Source organism: Neophocaena asiaeorientalis, unplaced genomic scaffold (assembly GCF_003031525.2).
Source record: "Neophocaena asiaeorientalis asiaeorientalis breed wild unplaced genomic scaffold, Neophocaena_asiaeorientalis_V1.1 scaffold897, whole genome shotgun sequence".
Taxonomy (NCBI): domain Eukaryota; kingdom Metazoa; phylum Chordata; class Mammalia; order Artiodactyla; family Phocoenidae; genus Neophocaena; species Neophocaena asiaeorientalis.
The window spans coordinates 317268-339317 of record NW_020172015.1 but is presented as its reverse complement, the minus strand read 5'-3'; the positions used below and the strand labels follow the sequence as shown (position 1 = coordinate 339317).

Below are 22050 nucleotides of genomic sequence, written 5' to 3'. Positions count from 1 at the left end.
GCATTGGGAGCGCGGGGTCTTAACCACTGGACCACCAGGGATGTCCCTAGAGAGCCCTCTTTGAAACTCTTTATTAGAGAAGATATAAGAAGGGAGATGGGAGGGATTAAGATAAATGTAAGGGGCAAAGGTCCATAAAGAAATATTAAGTTAGTTTAATCAAGTTAATTTTATGTTTAAAAAGCTGAAAGAAGTACAACAGAAGAAGCAGGAACAACTGAAGAGGCAACAGTTAGAGCAACTGCAAAGACTCATGGCGGAACAGGAGAAGCTGCTCACCATGGTGTCTGGGCAGCACACACTCCCAGGTAGTATGTGCTTATGTAAGACCTTTGCTTAGTACAGCGATGGACAGTTACCTACACTTCCTGTCTTTCATTGTTTGACAGGTCATTTCTACCATTTCTCTATCATGTGTTGCAAACTCCAATTTCTTAAGAAGCCAAGCAGACAACTATGGAATGGTGGTGGTGTAATATAATTGGGATGAGGGATCTGTGCCATTCTGGAGCATGTGTGCCCTGCTTATAGGCATTCATATTTATTTATAAAATAAAATTTTAAAAAGACCCAGCAGAATAAAAGATCCAGAGCTGAATTTGGCCTAGCGCTACTGGTTTACAACCCCTGCCTGATGAATGAAAAACTGCTCAGGGTCGTGAAGATGCGGATGTGTAGAAGCCATTCTGCTCAGCTAAAGAGCCGCACCAGAAACATTTTCTGTGGTAGTAGAGGACAGTTTTTCTGTTGTATGCCAGGTCAATTAATAGAAAGCATGATGTGCTTATCAGTGGGGGGAAAGCAGTGGAAATGTGACCCGGAGCAGTAGTTTTGAAAGTTTTTTGACCGTGCCGCATAGTAACAAAACCATCTTAAATGATGACTCATAATTTCAAAGAAATTTCATGAATCAGTTCTTACTGGTGTGCCTGGCAGGTAACAAGGATATTTTGTTTATTCTATTGTATGTCATTAAAAAAAAATGCCATTCATGATCTGTTGTGTCTGCTGATAAAATGGATTATGTCCCACAGTTTGAAAAACAACGGTCTGGAGCAGTTTGCTTCTTGGTGCTACCTTTTAAGAGACACGCTTTACTGACTCAGTAAAATGCTTGTTCTCTTCAGAGGTTGCGCTGGACATTGAGAATACAAAGAAGAACAGATATTGGCAAATGAATGTGCAGAGTGTGGCTGGATGGTACTCGGGGAGTGGTGGTAGTGCTGGTGATGAGAACTGTAGCAAATGAAGAGTGGTTTAGGGAATTTGGATGTTTATCTTAGCGAACATAGGGAACGTGGTATGTATCTTGAAATAATTGAGTGCCTTTATGGAATACATAAAAATAATAATCAAAATCACTTACAATAGCCTGTGATAGTTCTTAAGGTAGAAATAGCACTATGGTAGAGCAATAGGGAAGCAGATGTCAAACTTATTAATATAAGAACTACCTCCACGGAGTTATGGAACAATTGCTTTAGGGCCATTTTCACATTTTTTGGTTTCAGGACCCTGTAACACTCTTAAATTATTGAGGACCCCAAAAAGCTTGTGTTATATGGGCTATAGCTATTGATATTTACTGTGTTAGAAATTAAAACTTAGAAATTTAAAAACTAATTCATTTAAAATAATCAGTTAACATGCTATAAATAACTTTTTTTTTTTTTTGGCTGCGTTGGGTCTTTGTTGCTGCGTGCGGGCTTTCTCTAGTTGTGGCGAGCGGGGGCTATTCTTCGTTGTGGTGCGCAGGCTTCTCATTGCGGTGGCTTCTCTTGTCGCAGAGCACGGGCTCTAGGCTGAGCGGGCGTCACTAGTTGTGGTGCACAGACTTAGTTGCTCCACGGCACGTGGGGATCTTCCTGGACCAGGGCTGGAACCTGTGTCCCCTGCATTGGCAGGCGGATTCTTAACCACTGCACAACCAGAGAATAACATTTTTTAATGAAAAAAATTTTTCTAAAATATTAGTGAGAAGGATTGCATTGTTTAATGTTTTTGAAAATCTCTTTAACTTCTGGCTTAAAGAACTCAGCTGATTCTCGTATCTACTTTTGCCTCCCATCTCTTCAGTTATGTTGATTTGGTTGATGTATGTGAAAAAAACCCCAGCCTCACACGGACATGTAGTTGGAAAAAGGAGAGAGGAGTATTTTAACAGGCTTTTCAAATAATTTTGGTTATTTCTTTGATACTGCACCAAACTCAACAAGTGGTCGTTTCTTAGCGGTTATTCACAATTTGGAATCTGAAATCATATTAGTGAATTTTCATGCTCTGTTACATTAAAATATATTAGAATGTCTTGCCATTTTTTCTTTAAAAATAAAGATTATTAAAAATAATTATTGCATTAATTAAAATAGATCTCAGTTTCTTTTTTTATTTAGCTGTGTCGGGTCTTACTTGCGGCACACAGGATCTTCGTTGAGGCATGTGAGATCTTTTTCTCTTCGTTGCAGCACTCGGGCTTCTCTCTAGTTGTGGTGTGCAGGTTTTTTTCTCTCTCTAGTTGTGGCGTGTGGGCTCCTGGCGTGAGGGCTCTCATTGAGGTGTGCGAGCTCAGTAGTTGTGGTATGTGGGCTTAGTTGCCCTGTGGCATGCAGGATGTTAGTTTCCCGACTAGGGATCGAACCCGCATCCCCTGTATTGGTAGGTGGATTCTTTACCACTGGACCACCAGGGAAGTCCCTAGACCTCAGTTTCTAAAGTATAAAATTTAAGGAAGTTTCTGAAAGTCAGAATCATTCAAGGTCAGAATGATTTATTCTTGAAAGTAATTTTGAGTATGCCTGTAGACGTTTGTATAAGCATAAAAAAGGGTGTGAAATCGTACATGAATATTAATAATAGTTACTCCAAGGGATTGATATATTGGATTTTTTTGCTGTACGCAGGCCTCTCACTGTTGTGGCCTCTGCCGCTGCGGAGCACAGGCTCCGAACGCGCAGGCTCAGCGGCCATGGCTCATGGGCCCAGCCGCTCCGCGGCATGTGGGATCTTCCCGGACCGGGGCACGAACCCGTGTCCCCTGCATCGGCAGGCGGACTCTGAACCACTGCGCCACCAGGGAAGTCCAGGGATTGATTTTATAAGAAGATGTGGACTTATGCAGATTAACTTTATACTTCGAATTATTTGAGTTGCCAAAATAAGCAAGAATTACTTCCACAATTTAAAACATCAAATTAAGTGAAATGAATAAATAAATAACAGTAATTACAAACCATACCACTCAGTGGGATGTTATATTATACCTTTATGCATTCTATGAGTGATTGGAATAAACTGAGTGTACATTTCCTTCAGACTCTGGGATCATACAGTTCTAAGTAGAATGACAATAATCTCTCTTTTATTTGCTGTACCCAACCTGTATTTAATTTCCACACCTGGAGTGAGGTTTGTTGAGCTCCAGAGTCTGGGTTTCTACTGATATCTTACTCTCTCAGGTGCACATGGCATAAGAGAAAGGTCACATTAAAAGATAAAGTCATAGGCAGATCATCTAATTTCTCAGATAACACCAAGAGCAGGGATTCCAGAAGGAAGGCACAGAAACTCAGGAGTTAATCATCAAACTGTACTTGGCAAAGCACTGTGCATTTATCCTTCCATAAGACAAAAAGAAACAAGTAAAACTTTTTTTTTAACATCTTTACTGGAGTATAATTGCTTTACAGTGTTGTGTTTCTTTTTTTTTTAAACATCTTTATTGGAGTATAATTGCTTTACAATGGTGTGTCAGTTGCTGCTGTATAACAAAGTGCATCAGCTATACATATACATATATCCCCACATCTCCTCCCTCTTGTGTCTCCCTCCCACCCTCCCTATCCCACCCCTCTAGGTGGTCACAAAGCACCGAGCTGATCTCCCTGTGCTATGTGGCTGCTTCCCACTAGCTATCTGTTTTACATTTGGTAGTGTGTATATGTCCATGCCACTCTCTCAATTCGTCCCAGCTTCTCTTTCCCACTCCCCGTGTCCTCAAGCCCATTCTCTATACAAGTAAAACTTTTAAGTGATGTTTTCTGGGAACAACATTTAAGTTAACTGCCAGTGATCAATAATTTTTTTTAATATAAAAAATACCTGAACTTAACACATACATTTTGAAAATTTACTGTGCCTTAAAAAAAAAAAAAGTTTTATATAAACCTGGTAGTAAATTATTATGATTATTTATTCTTTCATTAATTATCTTGGCATTTTGAATGGATTTTTCATCACCTTTGGTTTGGTAAAACCAAACCATGCATTGGTTATTTGGAAAATAATAGTTTCCTGAGTTATGTAGGTTTTTAAAATATTGACATATTTCATTATAAAAATTTATATCCATTAATACTACCACAGATCTCATCATAACTGTATTATAAAGTTGTCAAGCTCATGGCGATGGACATGTTTTCCAACATTCTCATTTTTACTTGGAAGTTCAAATTTTATCATTGGCAACGAATATTGTGAGCTTCTTTGAAGTAACTGGCTCACTTGTTTCATCTTTGAGAAAATGCCTGCCATGTACTGAGGTTTAAATCATTCATCGCTTGTCATTCATTCTTTCAAGTAAAAATTATGTTCCCGGGCTTCCCTGGTAGCGCAGTGGTTGAGAGTCCGCCTGCCGATGCAGGGGATGCGGGTTTGTGCCCCGCTCCGGGAGGATCCCACGTGCTGTGGAGCGGCTGGGCCCGTGAGCCATGGCTGCTGAGCCTGTGCGTCCGGAGCCTGTGCTCTGCAACGGGAGAGGCCACGGCAGTGAGAGGCCCGCGTACCAAAAAAAAAAAAGAAAATGATGTTCCCTGAAAGAAGTGTCTAGTTGAGCTTAGCAGATTTTTTTTTGTCTGCGCCACGCGGCATGTGGGATGTTAGTTCCCTGACCAGGGCACTCTACCCCCCTGCATTGGAATCTTGGAGTCTTAACCACTGGACTGCCAAGGAAGTTCCTCTAGTTGAGCTTATAGCTCAAAAATTTCACAGCCCATGTCTTGGTTTACGGCAGAAGTGATTTATGTGTACTTCTCATTTTGTCCTATAGAATGTTCATGTACTCAGGCTTAAAATTTAATTTAAAAATTTAATAATTTTTGCTGCTTTATCTAGGACATTCTTAATTAAAACTTTTTTTAAGGTGTTTTTAAAAAAATTATTTATTTTTGGCTGCGTTGGGTCTTTGTTGCTGTGCGTGGGCTTTCTCTAGTTGTGGTTACTCTTCTTTGCAGTGCACGGGCTTCTCATTGCGGTGGCTTCTCTTGTTGCAGAGCATGGGCTCCAGGCGTGTGGGCTTTGGTAGTTGTGGCTCATGGGCTCTGGAGTGCAGACTCAGTAGTTGTGGCGCACAGGCTTAGTTGCTCCGCAGCGTGTGGAATCTTCTCGGACCAGGGCTCGAACCCATGTCCCCTGCATTGGCAGGTGGATTCTTAACCACTGCACCACCAGGGAAGTGCAAAACTGTTGTTTTTTGGTTTTAAACTGAGAGTACATGGCGGTGACGAACACAGTGACTGCTAGCGCAGTGGGTGCTGCTCTACTGCTTTTGAATGGAGTCTCCAGGAAGTTTTCATTTTGCCTTTGCAGCATCAGTACATATGTCAACACAGTGAAAAAGGCAAGTACTGTCTTAATATTTCTGAAAATAGCTTAGAGCTTGGTGGATGCCCTGAAAGAGTCTTGGAGACCTCCAGGGGTTTACAGATCGTGCTATGAGAACTGCTGCTTTGGGTTGTTGCTCTTCTGTCAAAGATGTCGTTAGGCTGAAGTGGGTTGACCCTTCATTAAAAATATTTAGTGGGAGAGTATTGTTATTAAAGAAGGGAGGTTGAATCTGATACTCAATGAGGGCCTACCTGATTTCCAGTTTTATTTGTGGGCTGGGGATGAGGCAGATGGTATAGGACATAAATGGCATGCCTTTTTTGTGAAACACTTGCCATTATGTCTTTTAATTCTGTTTAATTGAAACAATCTGGGAGAACAGAGGAAAGTAGCAGGATTTCAAGGGACTGGTACAGCAGGCAGGATGGCTAGTATTGCCATCTGTCCTCTAAGAATTATACCTTAGAGGTATATAGAAAGGGAATCCTCTCTCTGTTTATTGGGTGATTTCAAAAGTAGAGACTTAAGAAACAAAACAGGTGAAAAGTAATACAGGAAATTTAGGAACTACAGAAAAGTACAAAACAGAAGTCACCCATAATTCCACCACCTGAGGTTACCAACATGTTAATGGTAATATAAAGGGAAAATGCGTTTATGTGTTGTGACACAGCAGTTACTGATCATCAAGGAGCAATTCAGATTATTTGTAACTATCTGCATTGGTGCGCTCCATTTAACTGTATTCGTCACAGGGCTGTAGAGTTGACAGCTTCCAGCAGTGCTCATGGATGGAGCGTGATTGGTGCCTTCCAGAGTTAGGCGGTGCTGCAGCTCTGCCACGTTCAAACTGCACATGAATCGTGGTATAAATATATTCAAAAATCAAAGGTCACTTTGGAGTCTTACAATTTCATGATTTCGTTAAACAGTTTCCTATTAATGAGGAAAAGATACTTTTATCACTTGGGAGAAAACTTTGTATTCAATAGTAGGGGTAACAGGTAGTACAGAAAATGTTATAGAAAGTCATCAGTTTTTTTGATTTTCTTAATCGTAAGGTTTAACTCTAGTGCATGATGACCAGAACCAGAAGTACAGATCTCCAGGAAATTCAGCCACTGTAGAGAAACCCACGCCCTTCTTACCATCATATATCTACCAGAATCAAACCCAAGAAAAAAAACACACTTCCAACATTTTATCCGATGAACAAAACAACTTCCGTAGAAATACTCATCAAGATTTTGTCTTAACTTCAAAAAGTGGTGCTTCTCCCAATTTGTTTTATGAGGCTCAATATCAAGAAGCACTTGTGAAAAAAAATGATTTGAAGGAAGAAAACCATAACCATCCTAAAGGTGAGTTACTTATTTTTCTCTCTTCTGTAGTTAACTGACGGTGTCACCTGGTTGTTCTAAGACAAGAAAAGTCCTTTCTGCATTTTTCCTTGTCCCCTGCATCTTTTTTTTTTTGTGGTATGCAGGCCTCTTACTGTTGTGGCCTCTCCCGTTGCGGAGCACAGGCTCCGGACGCGCAGGTTCAGCGGCCATGGTTCACGGGCCCAGCCGCTCCGTGGCATGTGGGATCTTCCCGGACCAGGGGAGCATGAACCCGCGTCCCCTGCATCGGCAGGCGGACTCGCAACCACTGCGCCACCAGGGAAGCCCTCCCCTGCATCTTTAATTGTGAGATCCTACCTGCTACACAGCCACTGAGCCTGGATAGGACACAGAACCAGACATAGAATTTGTGAATTTCCAGGAACAAATTGCAGGACAACTCATGCCAATTTCAAACCTCGCGTGGCAGCGTGGGTCTTCAAAAAGGGAGGCAGCGAGTTCTGCATGCACCGTTTTTCTTGAGACCTTAGAAAAGTTTAAAATTGAGTTAAAATGTGTGTGCTGGTGGTGGGGCACAGGATAGAAGATGTGAAGTGTGAGCAGTAGGTTGGTGATGGGAGTTATTACTCACAAAAGGAATCCCCCTAACCCAGACACTCGTCGCTGGCCCTCTGTGTTCCCAGCACCCGGCATGTGCCTGCCGGAGAACTGGCACTCAGTGTCTGATGGTCCAAACTCATGGAGCTCTCGAGGCATTTCTAGTATATTTTCTTCTTGTCCTTTTTTTAAAAATTTTTTTAAGTCCTGTTGCTGTGCTCACTCCCTGGCCTTTTTTTCCCCCTTCACATTTTGTAATCATAAAATATTGTGTAATAGATTGTGTTCTTTTCCCACTCAACATGGAAAATGCTTATGGTACGTTCTGTAGCCTTCATAACCGTAATTTTAATGGTTGTCATCTTTATGCAGATCATCAAATAATATATCAGTATTTAATGTTCTTTGTGGTAGGACTGAGTCATTTGCATTATTTTTAATTTAGTTTTCAATTTTAATGGTGTTTTTATGTATATGTTCCTTAGAGTAAGTTATAGAAAAACACAAATGATATGGCAAAAGGTGTCTATACTTACAGTTTTGGATTGGGCAGTTTTGGGATAAAAACTTATTCCTAATTTTGAGTAATTCCTTGGTGTAAAGAGGTTGTGTCTCTTCCTTATTTTTTAAACAGTACTCTCCCTTAACCTTTTCAATTTTTTTTTTTTTGGCCGCACTGTGCAGCATGCGGAACTTCCCTTACCAGGGATCAAACCCGCGCCCCTTGCAGTGGAAGTGCAAAGTCTTAACTATTGGACCACCAGGGAAGTCCCCTTAACCTTTTATTTTGGAAAATTTCAAACATCCAGAAAAGTTGAAAGACCACTGCTGTAATTACCAGTAACCTACATGCAACAGTTGATATTTTTCCATATTTACTTTGTCTATCTATATTTGTATGTGTGTGTATATACCTGTATCTATACTTAAATTTATATCTGTATTTACATCGGTATATAGTTTGCTGAGTCATTTCATCGCAAATAATATGCAGACATTATATCATTTCAAATATCAAGTAAAAATTAGGACATTCTTCTATATAACCACAATACTGTTATTATACCTAGGGGCCTTATCTATGCAAATGCAATTTAGAATTCTCCCTATGATCCCAAAATTGCCTTTTAAAGGTGTTTTTTTAAAAATAGGATCCAGTCAAGGTTTATGTATTACATTCAGTTGTTACAACTCTTTAGTCTTTTTGTTTTGTTTTGTTTTGTTTTTCTGGCCGCACAACGAGGCATGCGGGATCTCAGTTTCCCGACCAGAGGTAGAACCCATGCCCCCTGCATTGGGAGCATGGAGTCTTAACCACTGGACCACCAGGGAAGTCCTTTAGTCTTCTTTAACTTAGGAAAGCCCACACCTTTTTCTCCATAACATTAACCTTTTGAAGACTTGTGTTTTTTTCTTTTTTTTTAAACATCTTTATTGAAGTATAATTATTGGGCTTTCTATCCTGTTGCATTGATCTGTATTTTTGTTTTTGTGCCAGTACCATATTGTCTTGATTTCTGTAGCCTTGTAGTATAGTCTGAAGTCTGGGAGCCTGATTCCTACAACTCCATTTTTCTTTCTCAAGATTGCTTTGGTTATTTGGGGTCTTCTGTGTTTCCATACCAATTGTGAAAGTTTTTGTTCTAGTTCGGTGAAAAATGTCATTGGTAGTTTGATGGGGATTGCCTTGAATCTGTAGACTGCTTTGGGTAGTATAGTCATTTTCACAATGTTGATTCTTCCAACCCAAGAAGATGGTATATCTCTCCATCTGTTGGTATCATCTTTATTTTCTTTCATCAGTGTCTTATAGTTTTTTGAGTACAGGTCTTTTGTCTCCTCAGGTAGGTTTATTCGTAGGTATTTTACTCTTTTTGTTGCAGTGGTAAATGGGAGTGTTTCCTTAATTTCTCTTTCAGATTTTTCATCATTAGTGTATAGGAATGCAAGAGATTTCTGTACTTTAATTTTGTATCCTTCCACTTTACCAAATTCTTTGATTAGCTCTAGTAGTTTTCTGGTAGCATCTTTAGGATTCTCTATGTATAGTATCATGTCATCTGCAAACAGTGACAGTAAATAAAACAGTGACAGTGTTATTTCTTTTTTTTCCTATTTGGATTCCTTTTATTTCTTTTTCTTCTCTGATTGCTGTGGCTAAAACTTCCAAAACTATGCTAAATAATAGTGGTGAGTGTGGGCAACCTTGTCTTGTTCCTGATCTTAGTGGAAATGATTTCAGTTTTTCACCGTTGAGAATGATGCTGGCTGTGGGTTTGTCATATACGGCCTTTATTATGTTGAGGAAAGTTCCCTCTATGCCTCCTTTCTGGAGGGTTTTTTATCAAAAATCGGTGTTGAATTTTGTTGAAAGCTTTTTCTTCATCTATTGAGAATATCATATGGTTTTTATCCTTCAGTTTGTTAATATGTTGTATCACATTGATTGATTTGCGTATATTGACAAATCCTTGCATTTCTGGGATAAACCCCACTTGATCATGGTGTATGATCCCTTTAATGTGCTGTTGGATTCTCTTGGCTAGTATTTTATTGAGGAGTTTTGCATCTGTGTTCATCCATGATATGGGCCTGTAGTTTTGTTTTTTTGTGACATCTTTGTCTTGTTTTGGTATCAGGGTTATGGTGGCCTCGTAGAATGAGTTTGAGAGTGTTCCTCTCTGCTGTATTTTGGAAGAGTTTGAGAAGGATAGATGGTAGTTCTTCTCTAAATGTTTGATAGAATTCACCTGTGAAGCCATCTGGTCCTGCACTTGTGTTTGATGGAATATTTTTAATCACAGTTTCAATTTCAGTGCTTGTGATTCGTCTGTTTATATTTTCGATTTCTTCCTGGATGTGCTTTTCTAAGAATTTGTCCATTTCTTCCAGGTTGTCCATTTTATTGGCATAGAGTTCTTGTAGTAATCTCTCATGATCCTTTGTATTTCTGCACTGTAAGTTGTAACTTCTTCTTTTTCATTTCTAATTCTATTGATTTGAGTCTTCTCCCTTTTTTTTCTTGATGAGTCTGGCTAGTGGTTTATCAATTTTGCTTATCTTCTCAAAGAACCAGCTTTTAGTTTTATTGATTTTTGCTCTTGTTTCCTTCATTTCTTTTTCATTGATTTCTGATCTGATCTTTATTTCTTTTCTTCTGCTAATTTTGGGTTTTTTTTCCTTCTCTAATTGCTTTAGGTGTAAGTTTAGGTTGTGTTTTTGAGGTGTTCCTTGTTTCTTGAGGTGACAGTGAATTGCTATAAACCTCCCTCTTAGAACTGCTTTAGCTGCATCCCGTAGGTTTTGGGTCGCCGTGCTTTCATGTCATCTGTTTCTAGGTGTTGTCTGACTTCCTCTCTGATCTCTTGGTTATTTAGTAGTGTATTGTTTAGCCTCCATGTGTTTGTGTTTTTTGCAGATTTTTTTCTGTAATTGACATCTAGTCTCAGAGTGTTGTGGTCGGAAAAGATACTTGGCACGATTTCAGTTTTCTTAAATTTACCAAGGCTTGATTTGTGACCCAAGATATGATCTATCCTGGAGAATGTCCCATGAGCACTTGAGAAGAAAGTGTATTCTGTTGTTTTTGGATGGAATGTCCTAGAAGTATCAATTAAGCCCATCTTGTTTACTGTATCATTTAAAGCTTGTGTTTATTTATTTTCATTTTGGATGATCTGTCCATTGGTGAAAGTGGGGCGTTAAAGTCCCCTACTATGGTTGTGTTACTGTCGATTTCCCCTTTTATGGCTGTTAGCATTTGCCTTATGTACTGAGGTGCTCCTATGGTGGGTGCATTATTATTTACAATTTTTATATCTTCTTCTTGGATTGATCCCTTGATCATTATGTAGTGTCCTTCTTTGTTTCTTTTAATAGCCTTTAAAGTCTGTTTTGTCTGATACGAGAATTGCTACTCCAGCTTTCTTTTGATTTCCATTTGCATGGAATATTTGTTTCCATCCCCTCACTTTCTGTCTGTATGTGTCCCTAGGTCTGAAGTGGGTCTCTTGTAGACAGCATGTATATGGGTCTTGTTTTTGTATCCATTCAGCCAGTCTATGTCTTTTGATTGGAGCATTAAACCATTTACATTTAAGGTGTTTATCGATATGTATGTTCCTATTACCATTTTCTTAATTGTTTTGGGTTTGTTATTGTAGGTCTTTTCCTTCTCTTGTGTTTCCTGCCTAGAGAAGTTCCTTTAGCATTTGTTGTAAAGCTGGTTTGGTGGTGCTGAGTTCTCGTAGCTTTTGTCTGTAAAGGTTTTAATTTCTCCATTGAATCTGAATGAGATCCTTGCTGGGTAGAGTAATGTTGGTTGTAGGTTTTTCCCTTTCATCACTTTAAATATGTCCTGCCACTCTCTTCTGGCTTGCAGAGTTTCTACTGAAAGATCAGCTGTTAACCTTATGGGGATTCCCTTGTATGTTATTTGTTGCTTTTCCCTTGCTGCTTTTAATATTTGTTCTTTGTATTTAATTTTTGATAGGTTGATTAATACGTGTCTTCGTGTGTTTCTCCTGTATGGGAGTCTCTGTGCTTCCTGGACTTGATTGACTATTTCCTTCCCATATTAGGGCAGTTTTCAGCTATAATCTCTTCAGATATTTTCTCAGTCCCTTTTTTTTTCTCTTCTTCTTCTGGGAGGCCTCTCTTTTGAATGTTGATGCATTTAGTGTTGTCCCAGAGGTCTCTGAGACTGTCCTCAATTCTTTTCACTCTTTTCTTTGTTCTGCTCTGTGGTAGTTATTTCCATTATTTTATCTTCCCAGTCACTTATCTGTTCTTCTGCCTCAGTTATTCTGCTATTGATTCCTTCTACAGAATTTATAATTTCATTTATTGTGTTGTTCATCATTGTTTGTTTGCTCTTTAGTTCTTCTAGGTCCTTGTTAAAATGTTTCTTGTATTGTCTCCATTCTATTTCCAAGATTTTGGACCATCTTTACTATGATTACTGTGAATTCGTTTTCAGGTAGACTGCCTATTTCCTCTTCCATTTTTTTGGTCTGGTGGGTTTTTACTTTGTTCCTTTATCTGCTGTGTATGTCTCTGTCTTCTCATTTTGCTTAACTTACTGTGTTTGCCGTATCCTTTTTGCAGGCTGCAGGTTCGTAGTTCCTGTTACTTTTGGTGTCTCCCCCCAGTGGGTAAGGTTGGTTCAGTGGGTTGTGTAGGCTTCCTGGTGGAGGGGACTGGTGCCTGTGTTCTGGTGGATGAGGCTGGATCTTGTCCTTCTGGTGGGCAGGACCGCGTCTGGTGGTGTGTTTTGGGGTGTCTGTGAACTTTTTATAATTTTAGGCAGCCTCTCTGCTAATGGTTGGGGTTGTGTTCCTGTCTTGCTAGTTGTTTGGCATAGGGTGTCCAGCACTGTAGATTGCTGGTTGTTGAGTGGAGCTGGGTCTTAGCATTGAGATGGAGATCTCTGGGAGAGCTTTCGCTGTTTGATATTATGTGGGGCCAGGAGGTCTCTGGTGGATCAATGTCCTGAACTTGTGTCTCCCACCTCAGAGGCTCAGGCCTGACACCCGGCCAGAGCACCAAGACCCTGTCAGCCACTTGGCTGAGAAGAAAAGGGAGGGAAAAAAAAAGAAAGAAAAATATAAGGTTATGAAAATAAAAAATATTATTAAAAAAATTTAAAAAAAAATAATAGAAAGAGAAAGAAAGACGAGAGCAACCAAACCAAAAAGTAAATCCAGCAATGATAACGAGTGCTAAAAACTATGGTAAAAAAAACAACAACAAACAGAACTGTAGGACAAATGGTAAAAGCAAAGCTATACAGACAAAATCACACAAAGAAGCATACACATGCACGCTCACAAAAAGAGAAAAGGAAAAGAAACATGGAAGAGAGCAACCAAATCAATAAACAAATCTACCAATGATAATAAGCTCTAAATACTAACCTAAAATGAGCCTAAAACTAGAAACAAATGGATGCAGAAAGCAAATCCCAAGTTGCTCCCAAAGTCCACTGCCTCAATTTGGGATGATTCGTTGTCTATTCAGGTGTTCCAGAGATGCAGGTACATCAAGTTGATTGTGGAGATTTAATCCGCTGCTCCTGAGGCTGCTGGGAGAGATTTCCCTTTCTCTTCTTTGTTCTTCACTCAGACAAGACAGGGTTAAATGAGGAGCTGATTCGGGGGCTCTGGCTCACTCAGGCTGGGGGAGGGCGGGGTACGGAATGCAGGGTGAGCCTGCGGAGGCAGAGGCTTGCGTTATGTTGCAACCGCCTGACGCGTGCTGTGTGTTTTCCCAGGGAACTTTTCCCTGGATCACAGGACCTGGCTTGGCGGGCTGCACAGGTCCCTGGAGTGCATGCATGTGTGTGTGTGTGTGGATAGTGACCTGTGCTCGCACACAGGCCTCTTGGTGGCTGCAGCAGCAGCCTTAGCGTCTCATGCCCGTCTCTGGGGTCTGCGCTGATAGCTGCGGCTCATGCCCATCTCTGGAGCTCGTTTAGGTGGTGCTCTGAACCCCACCTCCTCGCGCATCCCGAAACTGGTTTCTTGCATCTTAGGCAGGTCCTGACTTTCCCGGGCTCCCTCTCGGCTAGCTGTGGCATACTAGCCCCTTCAGGCTGTGTTCACGCAGCCAACCCCAGTCCTCTGAAGCCCGAGCCTCAGCTCCCAGCCCCCGCCCGCCCCGGCGGGTGAGCAGACAAACCTCTCAGGCTGGTGAGTGCTGGTCGGCACCGATCCTCTGTGCAGGAATCTCTCCGCTTTGCCCTCCGCACCCCTGTTGCTGTGCTGTCCTCCGTGGCTCCGAAGCAATCCCCCCTGCCACCCCCTGTCTCCGCCAGTGAAGGGGCTTCCTAGTGTGTGGAAACTTTTCCTCCTTCACAGCTCCCTCCCATAGGTGCAGGTCCCGTCCCTATTCTTTTGTCTCTGTTTTTCCTTTTTTCTTTTGCCTTACCCAGGTATGTGGGGAGTTTCTTGCCTTTTGGGAAGTCTGAGGTCTTCTGCCAGATTTCAGTAGGTGTTCTGTAGGAGGTGTTCCACGTGTAGATGTATTTCTGATGTATTTGTGGGGAGGAAGGTGATCTCCACGTCTTCTCCGTCATCTTGAAGGTCCCCAAGTAAAGTTTTATTTTGTAGAATTACCTCTAAAACAGTGCCCTGTGCTTCAGAGTACTTCGTCATTACAGCTCTGTTAGTTTCCTGTCGCTGCCCTGTCAAGAAACTGTGACCACGTGGTGTATAAATTCTTTACCAAGGCAACTCGACACCTTCTTTCTCTGGGGCTGAATCCCCGCTGCTCACGTGCTCTTTACACACACAGATCTTCCATTCACTGCAGTGGGAATTCTCAGTGTGTAAAAGGAGAGGTTTTCCTATCTGCAGACTTTCACTTGTCAACTTCACAGAATGGCTTCCGGATTATTTTGGGGGTCTCAGTCCTCAGTAGCTTGCCAGCGAAGTTGATCTGAATTGAGAACTCAACACCAGATACTTTGAATAAAGTCCAGTCCTAGCAAAGGACTTGCTTCAAAATTTAATCAGTCAGGTAACAGTGTGACCGAACAGAGGGCTCACTGTCAGGTCACAGAAGCCAGTACTATGGCACGGGTTTTTGAGAGGTCAGCTGGAAAGGAGAGCAGAATGTTGTGTTCTCATTAGCATTTTGTTGTTTTCTTTTATCATATTAAAGAATTCCTTGAGAGTTCTAAAATCTTTGGTATACATTAAGTTTAACTAAATATTTTTTTAGTGCAGTAACTTGTAAAATTCTCAAGTTTTAAGACTTTAATCTGCTTTTTTTGAACTAAATTGTTGCTCATTTTTATCCTAGGAGAAGGTATTTTACCATGTTCGGAGAAAATGACGGAACAGATTCAGGAAGGGAACAATACGAACTTAAAAAAAATTGGTGATTCCTCAGAAGTGGTTAATATTGAAGAAAGGTATCATCCATGTTGGAAGGAATTTAGTATAAAGTCATTATTGTTGGTACTTTCTTTGAAAGATCCATAGTTTTCTTGTTTTTGCCTGGGTGTGCTTTTAAGTAAAGGGTTGAAGATCCAACTTATTCCATGTTGTCAGCAACAGAAGCAGGTTGGGGAGATACATCAGGTTGACATGTACTGGAAAAATGGAGCAAAGTTTTTTCACCTAAGGGAAATATCTGGATAAAACTAAGCTTCTCTCAAATAAGTAAATCCTGTTTTGGAGAAGAGAAAAAAGTCATATATTGGAGTCTTACACATGGTATCACTTACAAATAATAACTGAGTGAGTGTGGTTACAGAATTTAAAAATTTTATGTCAGAGATAAAATATCAACTGTGAGGTTGTTTACTATTTTCTTATGTATTTTAATATACATTATGGAATGACAGATGACTTTTGATTTGTTTATATTATTAAGGATCTTAAAGAATGTATTTAATGAACTATTTTTGAAATATATTTTATTTATGTAATGAATATGTTACTTCAAAAGTTAATCTAAGGTCAGTAGGTGGACTTCAGAGGGGTTTTTCAAATCATGTGTAGAGTGACGTGTATTTCTATATTTTGGAGGATGGAGTGGGATTGTAGCTTTTAATAGATTCTCAGAGGCGATCTGTGACTTTGAAAAAGGTTAGTTCTCAGTCAGGCACACTAAGTGTAAAGTATTCACTGCATGATTTGAATGTTAAGTAACTTTACTCTTATGATTAGGCCTATTAAAGCTGCTATTAGAGAAAGGAAACAAACCTTTGAAGACTACTTAGAAGAACAAATTCGGTTGGAAGAACAAGAACTGAAACAAAAACAGCTAAGGGTTAGCATTTCCACTATTTTGATTAAATTACCTTAAGGCTTTAGAGATTTGTTTATAATTTGCTTTAAAAATAACTTTGAGATTACTTGGATATACCAGAATTAATTCAAATATTCTTTTATTTTAGGAAGCAGAAGGATCCTTGCTAATCAAAGCAAAACCAAAACAACCATTCTTAAAACGAGGAGCAGGTTTAGCTAGATTTACTAATGCTAAGTCTAAGTTTCAGAAGGGGAGAGAAAATAAACTAGTCACTGCTCAGAGCATTTCAGAGGACAAACCTGTGCTTAAATTAGATAAACAACAATTCCAGCGGAAAACTGCTCATATAAATAAAGAACTGTGTACAGAGAACCTTCCTGTCAAAAAGAACAGTAAAGCCAGAACAAAGAGTGGTTGTATTACACTCGGTCAGAAGCCGAAAGTGCTTAAGGGTAACAATAGGAAAAGTCTCTCTCCAGCAGGATTGAAGATACTGGCAGGGAAGAAAGGTGACGGGCAATTTAGAGGTCAGATCCATTTAGAAAAAACGGTAGAATCTAATGATAAAGAAAATGTACCCGAGTGTACAAAACCCTGTGACGTTGGTTGCAAAATCTGGAATAATACACAAGGTAAAGACAGACTTTCCCTTTTGACAGGGCTGGCCAGCTGCGTGGCTTCTAAGAGCCCAATAAGTGAGACTTCGAAAGAGTCAGAATCTTCTCTTGACATTTCTCTTCAGAAAAAGTTAGAGAATTGGGAACGAGAAAAGGAAAAGGAAAATTTGGAATTAGATGAATTTTTGTTTTTAGAACAAGCTGCTGATGAAATATCATTTTCTAGTAATTCCTCATTTGTACTGAAGATCTTAGAGAGGGACCAACAGATCTGCAGAGGTCACCGGCTGTCTTCTACTCCTGTCAAAGCTGTGCAGCAAGAGAAGACAGCAACGCCGGATCCCATCAGTGAGCGTAACCAAAATGAGGGTCCAGACCGTACCAAGTGTGAAAGTAAGGGCGGGTGTGAGGTTGCACCCAAACAACCGGATTCAGTATCCTCACCTGATGGGTCGCAGGAACAGTCCTGTGAAGTCAGTAGGAAGGTGTTCCAGATGAGCACTTGTGAAAGTCCAACTAGGTGGAATGCAAGCGATGACGAAGGTGGTACAGACAGTGATGATAGCACGGATTCTGAGGAACACCTTGATGTCACCATAAAACCATCAACTGAGGATAAAGAAAGGGGTTTCAGCAGCAGAGAAGATAGTCCCCAAGTCTGTGATGGGAGGGGACCTTTAAGGGACACCAGGACTCAAGAGGAAGATAAGAGGAGAGATGTTGATTTAGATTTGTCTGATAAAGATTACAGTAGTGATGAGTCTATCATAATAGCAGGCTTGAAAAATAAAGTGTCTGATTCCTCAAGAAGATACCCATCTGTGAGTAAAATTGACTTTGATGATGAAAGAACTTGGACTGACCTTGAAGATGATTCATTTAAACATGATGTTATTCTTGGGAATGAAGCCGTTTATGGGACTCCCCAGACAACCTTCCCTAATAAGAGTGAAAAATGTGTACTGGACAAAACAATAAAAAGGAAGGTTGCAGCAGTTAAGAAGGGAGAAGACTTGAATAAATCCAGTAGGAGCACAAGTCCTCCTCCTACCTCGGATCTGATGATGAAATTCTTCCCTTCTTTGAAACCAAAATCAAAATCAGATTCACGCTTGGGAAATGAACCCAAGTTAAACATAAATCAAGACCAGCCACCTGGTAAGTCAGAGCATTGTAAACTATGTAATGGAATGTTACAAGTCTAACATTTATTTTATCAGTATGTTGTCAGAATGCTTATTAAAATCCCAACCTTTCTAGATGCTCGGTGGAAATCTAGTAGGTGTTTTAGTAGGTAAGTTTAGTAGGTAATTTGTTAAAATTTGATTTGTTTTGTGAGTCTAATGTAATAGTCACTAGTATAAGAGTTTTGGAAGAATTGTGATTTCAGATTTTTCAAATTTTAGCCTGTATCTTATTGCTAAGGCTTTAAAATTAATTATTATAAAGTGAGATAACATTTAAGTTTCTTTTATAACCAGGGAATACCCGATTTGTGGTTTGTGCTACTGTGCTAACCTCTGTGTGTGTGTATTTTTTTAATTAGTTTTTTTTTTTTTTTTTTTTAACTACCTCATGCATTTACTTGCCAAATACGATGAGGAAGAAACACAGTAAAATTCAAGTTTCTTTTCTTCCCCAGACCTGGGCTCTTAGAGACATCAACTTTCCCATTTCATTTGTGTATTCTACAAAGATTCCATGCATATGAAAGCATACGTGTGAACGTGTATATAGTCCTCTTTTCTGCACATATGACAGCGTATTGCTTATATGCTGTTCTGCACCTGCTTATAATAAGTTTTGAAGATTGTTCTAATACACACATCTGTCTCATTCCATTTAGTGGCTATGTAGTATTTAGTTTATGTGATGGATTTTATTAACTTACATTGAAAACAGTTTTCCATTATGTCATGTTATATTATAAACTCTGAATGTCTAGCAAAGCATAGGTGCTTTAAAATAGAAATTATAACTTAAGGTAATTTTAAAAAATACTCTGATTTTAAAAATAATATTTTTTGCAGGAGTTTTGGAAGTTAAAATGTGTAGAAGCAAAAATGTTTATAACTAACCTATCCTAAAGTAATTGTGATATCATTTTGGGATATTTCTTTCCATTCATTTTTCCTGTGTATTTTTCATATGGTAGAGACATATATTATAACTCGTCTCATCCTTTTTGACCAGGTGTATAATATGCTTTGGCCATATCATTAAAACTCTTTGTATACTTTAAAAATGGTTGCAGAGCATTATATGAATGTACCATAATTTTATTTAGTAATTTCTTTAATGTTGGATACAAATTATTTTTCACTATTAGAAATAACACTTCAATGCATATTTTTGTGCAGAGTGATTTGTATGATTTTATAAGTTCGTTCTTTAACTAGATTTTTAGAAGTGGGTCTAAGGGTAGATAATGTGTATTTTAGCCTTGTGTTACGAATCAGGGTTATTTTCCAGAAGAGTAGTTGAAGGACGAAAGCATTGGCTATTTTCTTAAGCAGCAAATTTGATACTGAAAAAGATCTTAATTTGTATTTGATCGGTGGGGGGTAAACTTTGATTTTGGTGTTCATTAGAGCTCTAAGTCTCTTGCAAATACTTATTCATGTTCTTAAGCTATTTATGTATATTGGTTTAAAAATTTATTTGATTTTTTTTAATACATAACGGTCATTTGTCATCAGATTGATACTCTTGAGGTAGAATGATTTGATTCTTAAATTTAGGCTGTTCCATCTGGAAAGTTAGACTATAATATTTTTTTTCTTTGTTTTTAGAAGCATTGTTTCTAATGCATTTTAATAGTACAGGTGTTTACCGTATTTTTGGCTCCTAGTGTAATAGCTAGCTAGTGTTTTGCTGTTGAAAGCTTTTTGTGAAGTTCAGTATTTGTGGCTTATCTTATAGGTGACAATGCTCGATCTCAAGTTTTGAGAGAGAAAGTTATTGAATTGGAAACAGAAATAGAAAAATTTAAAGCTGAGAACACATCTTTAGCTAAACTTCGCATTGAACGAGAAAGTGCCTTGGAAAAACTCAGGTAAGTTTGCATCTGTAAGTGGGGGAAAATGTATAGTGATTCAGCTTTATTTCTAAGATTATATCTAAACTATTTGAAACAATTCTTATTAATCCAACAATAAAAGTGAGAGAAGGAAGTGAAATAAATACCACATAAGAATTTTTAAATAAAATGACCCACTGTGGTCAAAGATGTCTTAAAGGAGAATTGTCGTCGTGATGAGGTCATAAATTGAAATTTGAAAAGCAGTGTGGAGCTCTGAATTCAAGGGCCACCTTGGCCAGTGTATTAGTTTCCTAGGGCTGCTCTAACAAAATATACACAAACTGGATGGCTTGAAACAACAGAAATTTATTTTCTCATGGTTCTGGGGGCTAGAAGCCTGCAGTCAAGGTGTCAGCAGAGCCATGCTTTCTCTTGTATCTTCTGTCGGTTTCTGGTGATCCTTAGCCTTCCTTGGCTCACAGCTGGACACGTGGGTTGTTTCTATGTTTGGGTTATTGTGAATAATGCTGACGAACCACCATACTGTTCTGCACAGTGGCTACACCAGTTTACATCATGTTAGTTGATTTGTGTGTGTTGAACCAACTTTGCATCCTGGGGATGAATCCCACTTGGTCATGGTATTTAATGCTTTTACTGTGCTGTTGAATTTGGTTTGCTAGTATTTTTTTGAGGATTTATACACTATTCATCAGGGACATTAGCCTATAGTTTTCCTTTCTTGTATCTTTGTCTGCCATTGGTATCAGAGTGATAACTAACCTCACAGAATGAGTTTGGAAGTATTCCTTCTTTTCTTGGAAGAGTTTAAAAAAGAATGGTATTAATTTTTTCTTTGACTGTTTGGTGGAATTTACCTGTGAAGCCATCTGGTCCTGGACTTGTGTTTTTTGGGAGGTTTTTGATTACTGATTCAGTCTCCTTATTTGTTATTGGTCAGTTCAGACTTTCTGTTTCTTCTGGATTCAATTTTGGTAAGTTGTATGTTTCTAGGAATTTAACCATTCTAAGTTATCCAGTAGTTTCGAATATAATTATTCATATATGGTCCTTTTTATTTCTGAGGCATCTGTTATAATGCCTTGCCTTTCATTTGTGACTTTATTTATTTGAGTCTTCTCTCTTTTTTTCTTAGTCTAGCTAAAGATTTGTTGATTTTTTTCCTCCTGAGACTCCCATAATGCGTATATAGTTCGTTCATACAGTAGTGTCCCATAAATCCTGCAGGCTTTCTTCACTCCATTTCATTCTTTTCCCTTTTTTCCCCCTCTGACTGAATAACTTTGAATCACCAGTCTTCACAGTCACAGATTCTCTCTTCTGCTTGAGTCTGCTGTTGAAGTTTTCTGTAGCATTTATCACTTCATTCCTTGTATTCTTCAGCTCTAGAATATCTTTTTGGTTCTTTTTTTATGATTTCTAGCTCTTTGTTGAACTTCTTGTTTCACGTATTGTTTCCCTGGTTTAATTGAGTTGTTTATCTGTGTTTTCTTGTAGCTTGCTGAGCTTCCTTAAAACAATTATTTTGTACTCTGTGTCAGGTCATTTGTAGATCTCAGTTTCTTTGGGATTGGTTACTGGAGCTTTATTAGTTTCCTTTGGTGGTGTCACGTTTGCCTGATTCTTGGTGATCTATGTGGACTTGTGTTGATGTCTTTGCATTTGAAAGAACAAACACCTGTTTCTGTCTTTACAGACTGTTTTTGGCAGGTAAAGACCTTCTTCTGCTGGATCCCTGGACTGGTGGGTCTACTTCCAGGATCACAGTCAAGTGGGGTTGTAGCTGGGTCCACAGTTGGTAGGCCTGTTACCAGGGTTGCAGTCAGCTGTGGTTCCTGCTGGATCCCCAGTAGGACAGGACTACTTCTTGGACCACAGTCAGGCAGGGCTGGAGCTAGGTCATGGGGCTGCCTCCTGGTCCACTGTTGAGTCTGTAGACAGGAGGTGTGTTTCCAGGCATGAGGATGGGTGGGGCTCCTGCCAGGTTTCTGAGCAGCTTCCTACCAGGTCCCTGGGTGGGCAGGACTGCCTCCGTACCACATAGAACAGGGCTGGAGCTAGGTCACAGGGCTGTGTCAGGATCTGTAGG

General features: G+C 39.4%; 1 protein-coding gene across 2 annotated transcripts in view; it reads left to right on the top strand.

Annotated features, from left to right (window-relative positions):
- The first annotated feature begins 172 nt into the window (after window positions 1-172).
- The window catches only part of CPAP (centrosome assembly and centriole elongation protein), a 41476-nt gene continuing 19598 nt past the window's right edge, over window positions 173-22050 (top strand). For both annotated transcript variants that reach the window (XM_024751237.1, XM_024751228.1), the window contains exons 1-6: window positions 173-308; window positions 6663-6962; window positions 15345-15456; window positions 16217-16319; window positions 16447-18076; window positions 19841-19973. In XM_024751237.1, coding sequence (XP_024607005.1) covers window positions 173-308; window positions 6663-6962; window positions 15345-15456; window positions 16217-16319; window positions 16447-18076; window positions 19841-19973 — 2414 coding nt within the window. The remainder of the gene's footprint in view (window positions 309-6662; window positions 6963-15344; window positions 15457-16216; window positions 16320-16446; window positions 18077-19840; window positions 19974-22050) is intronic.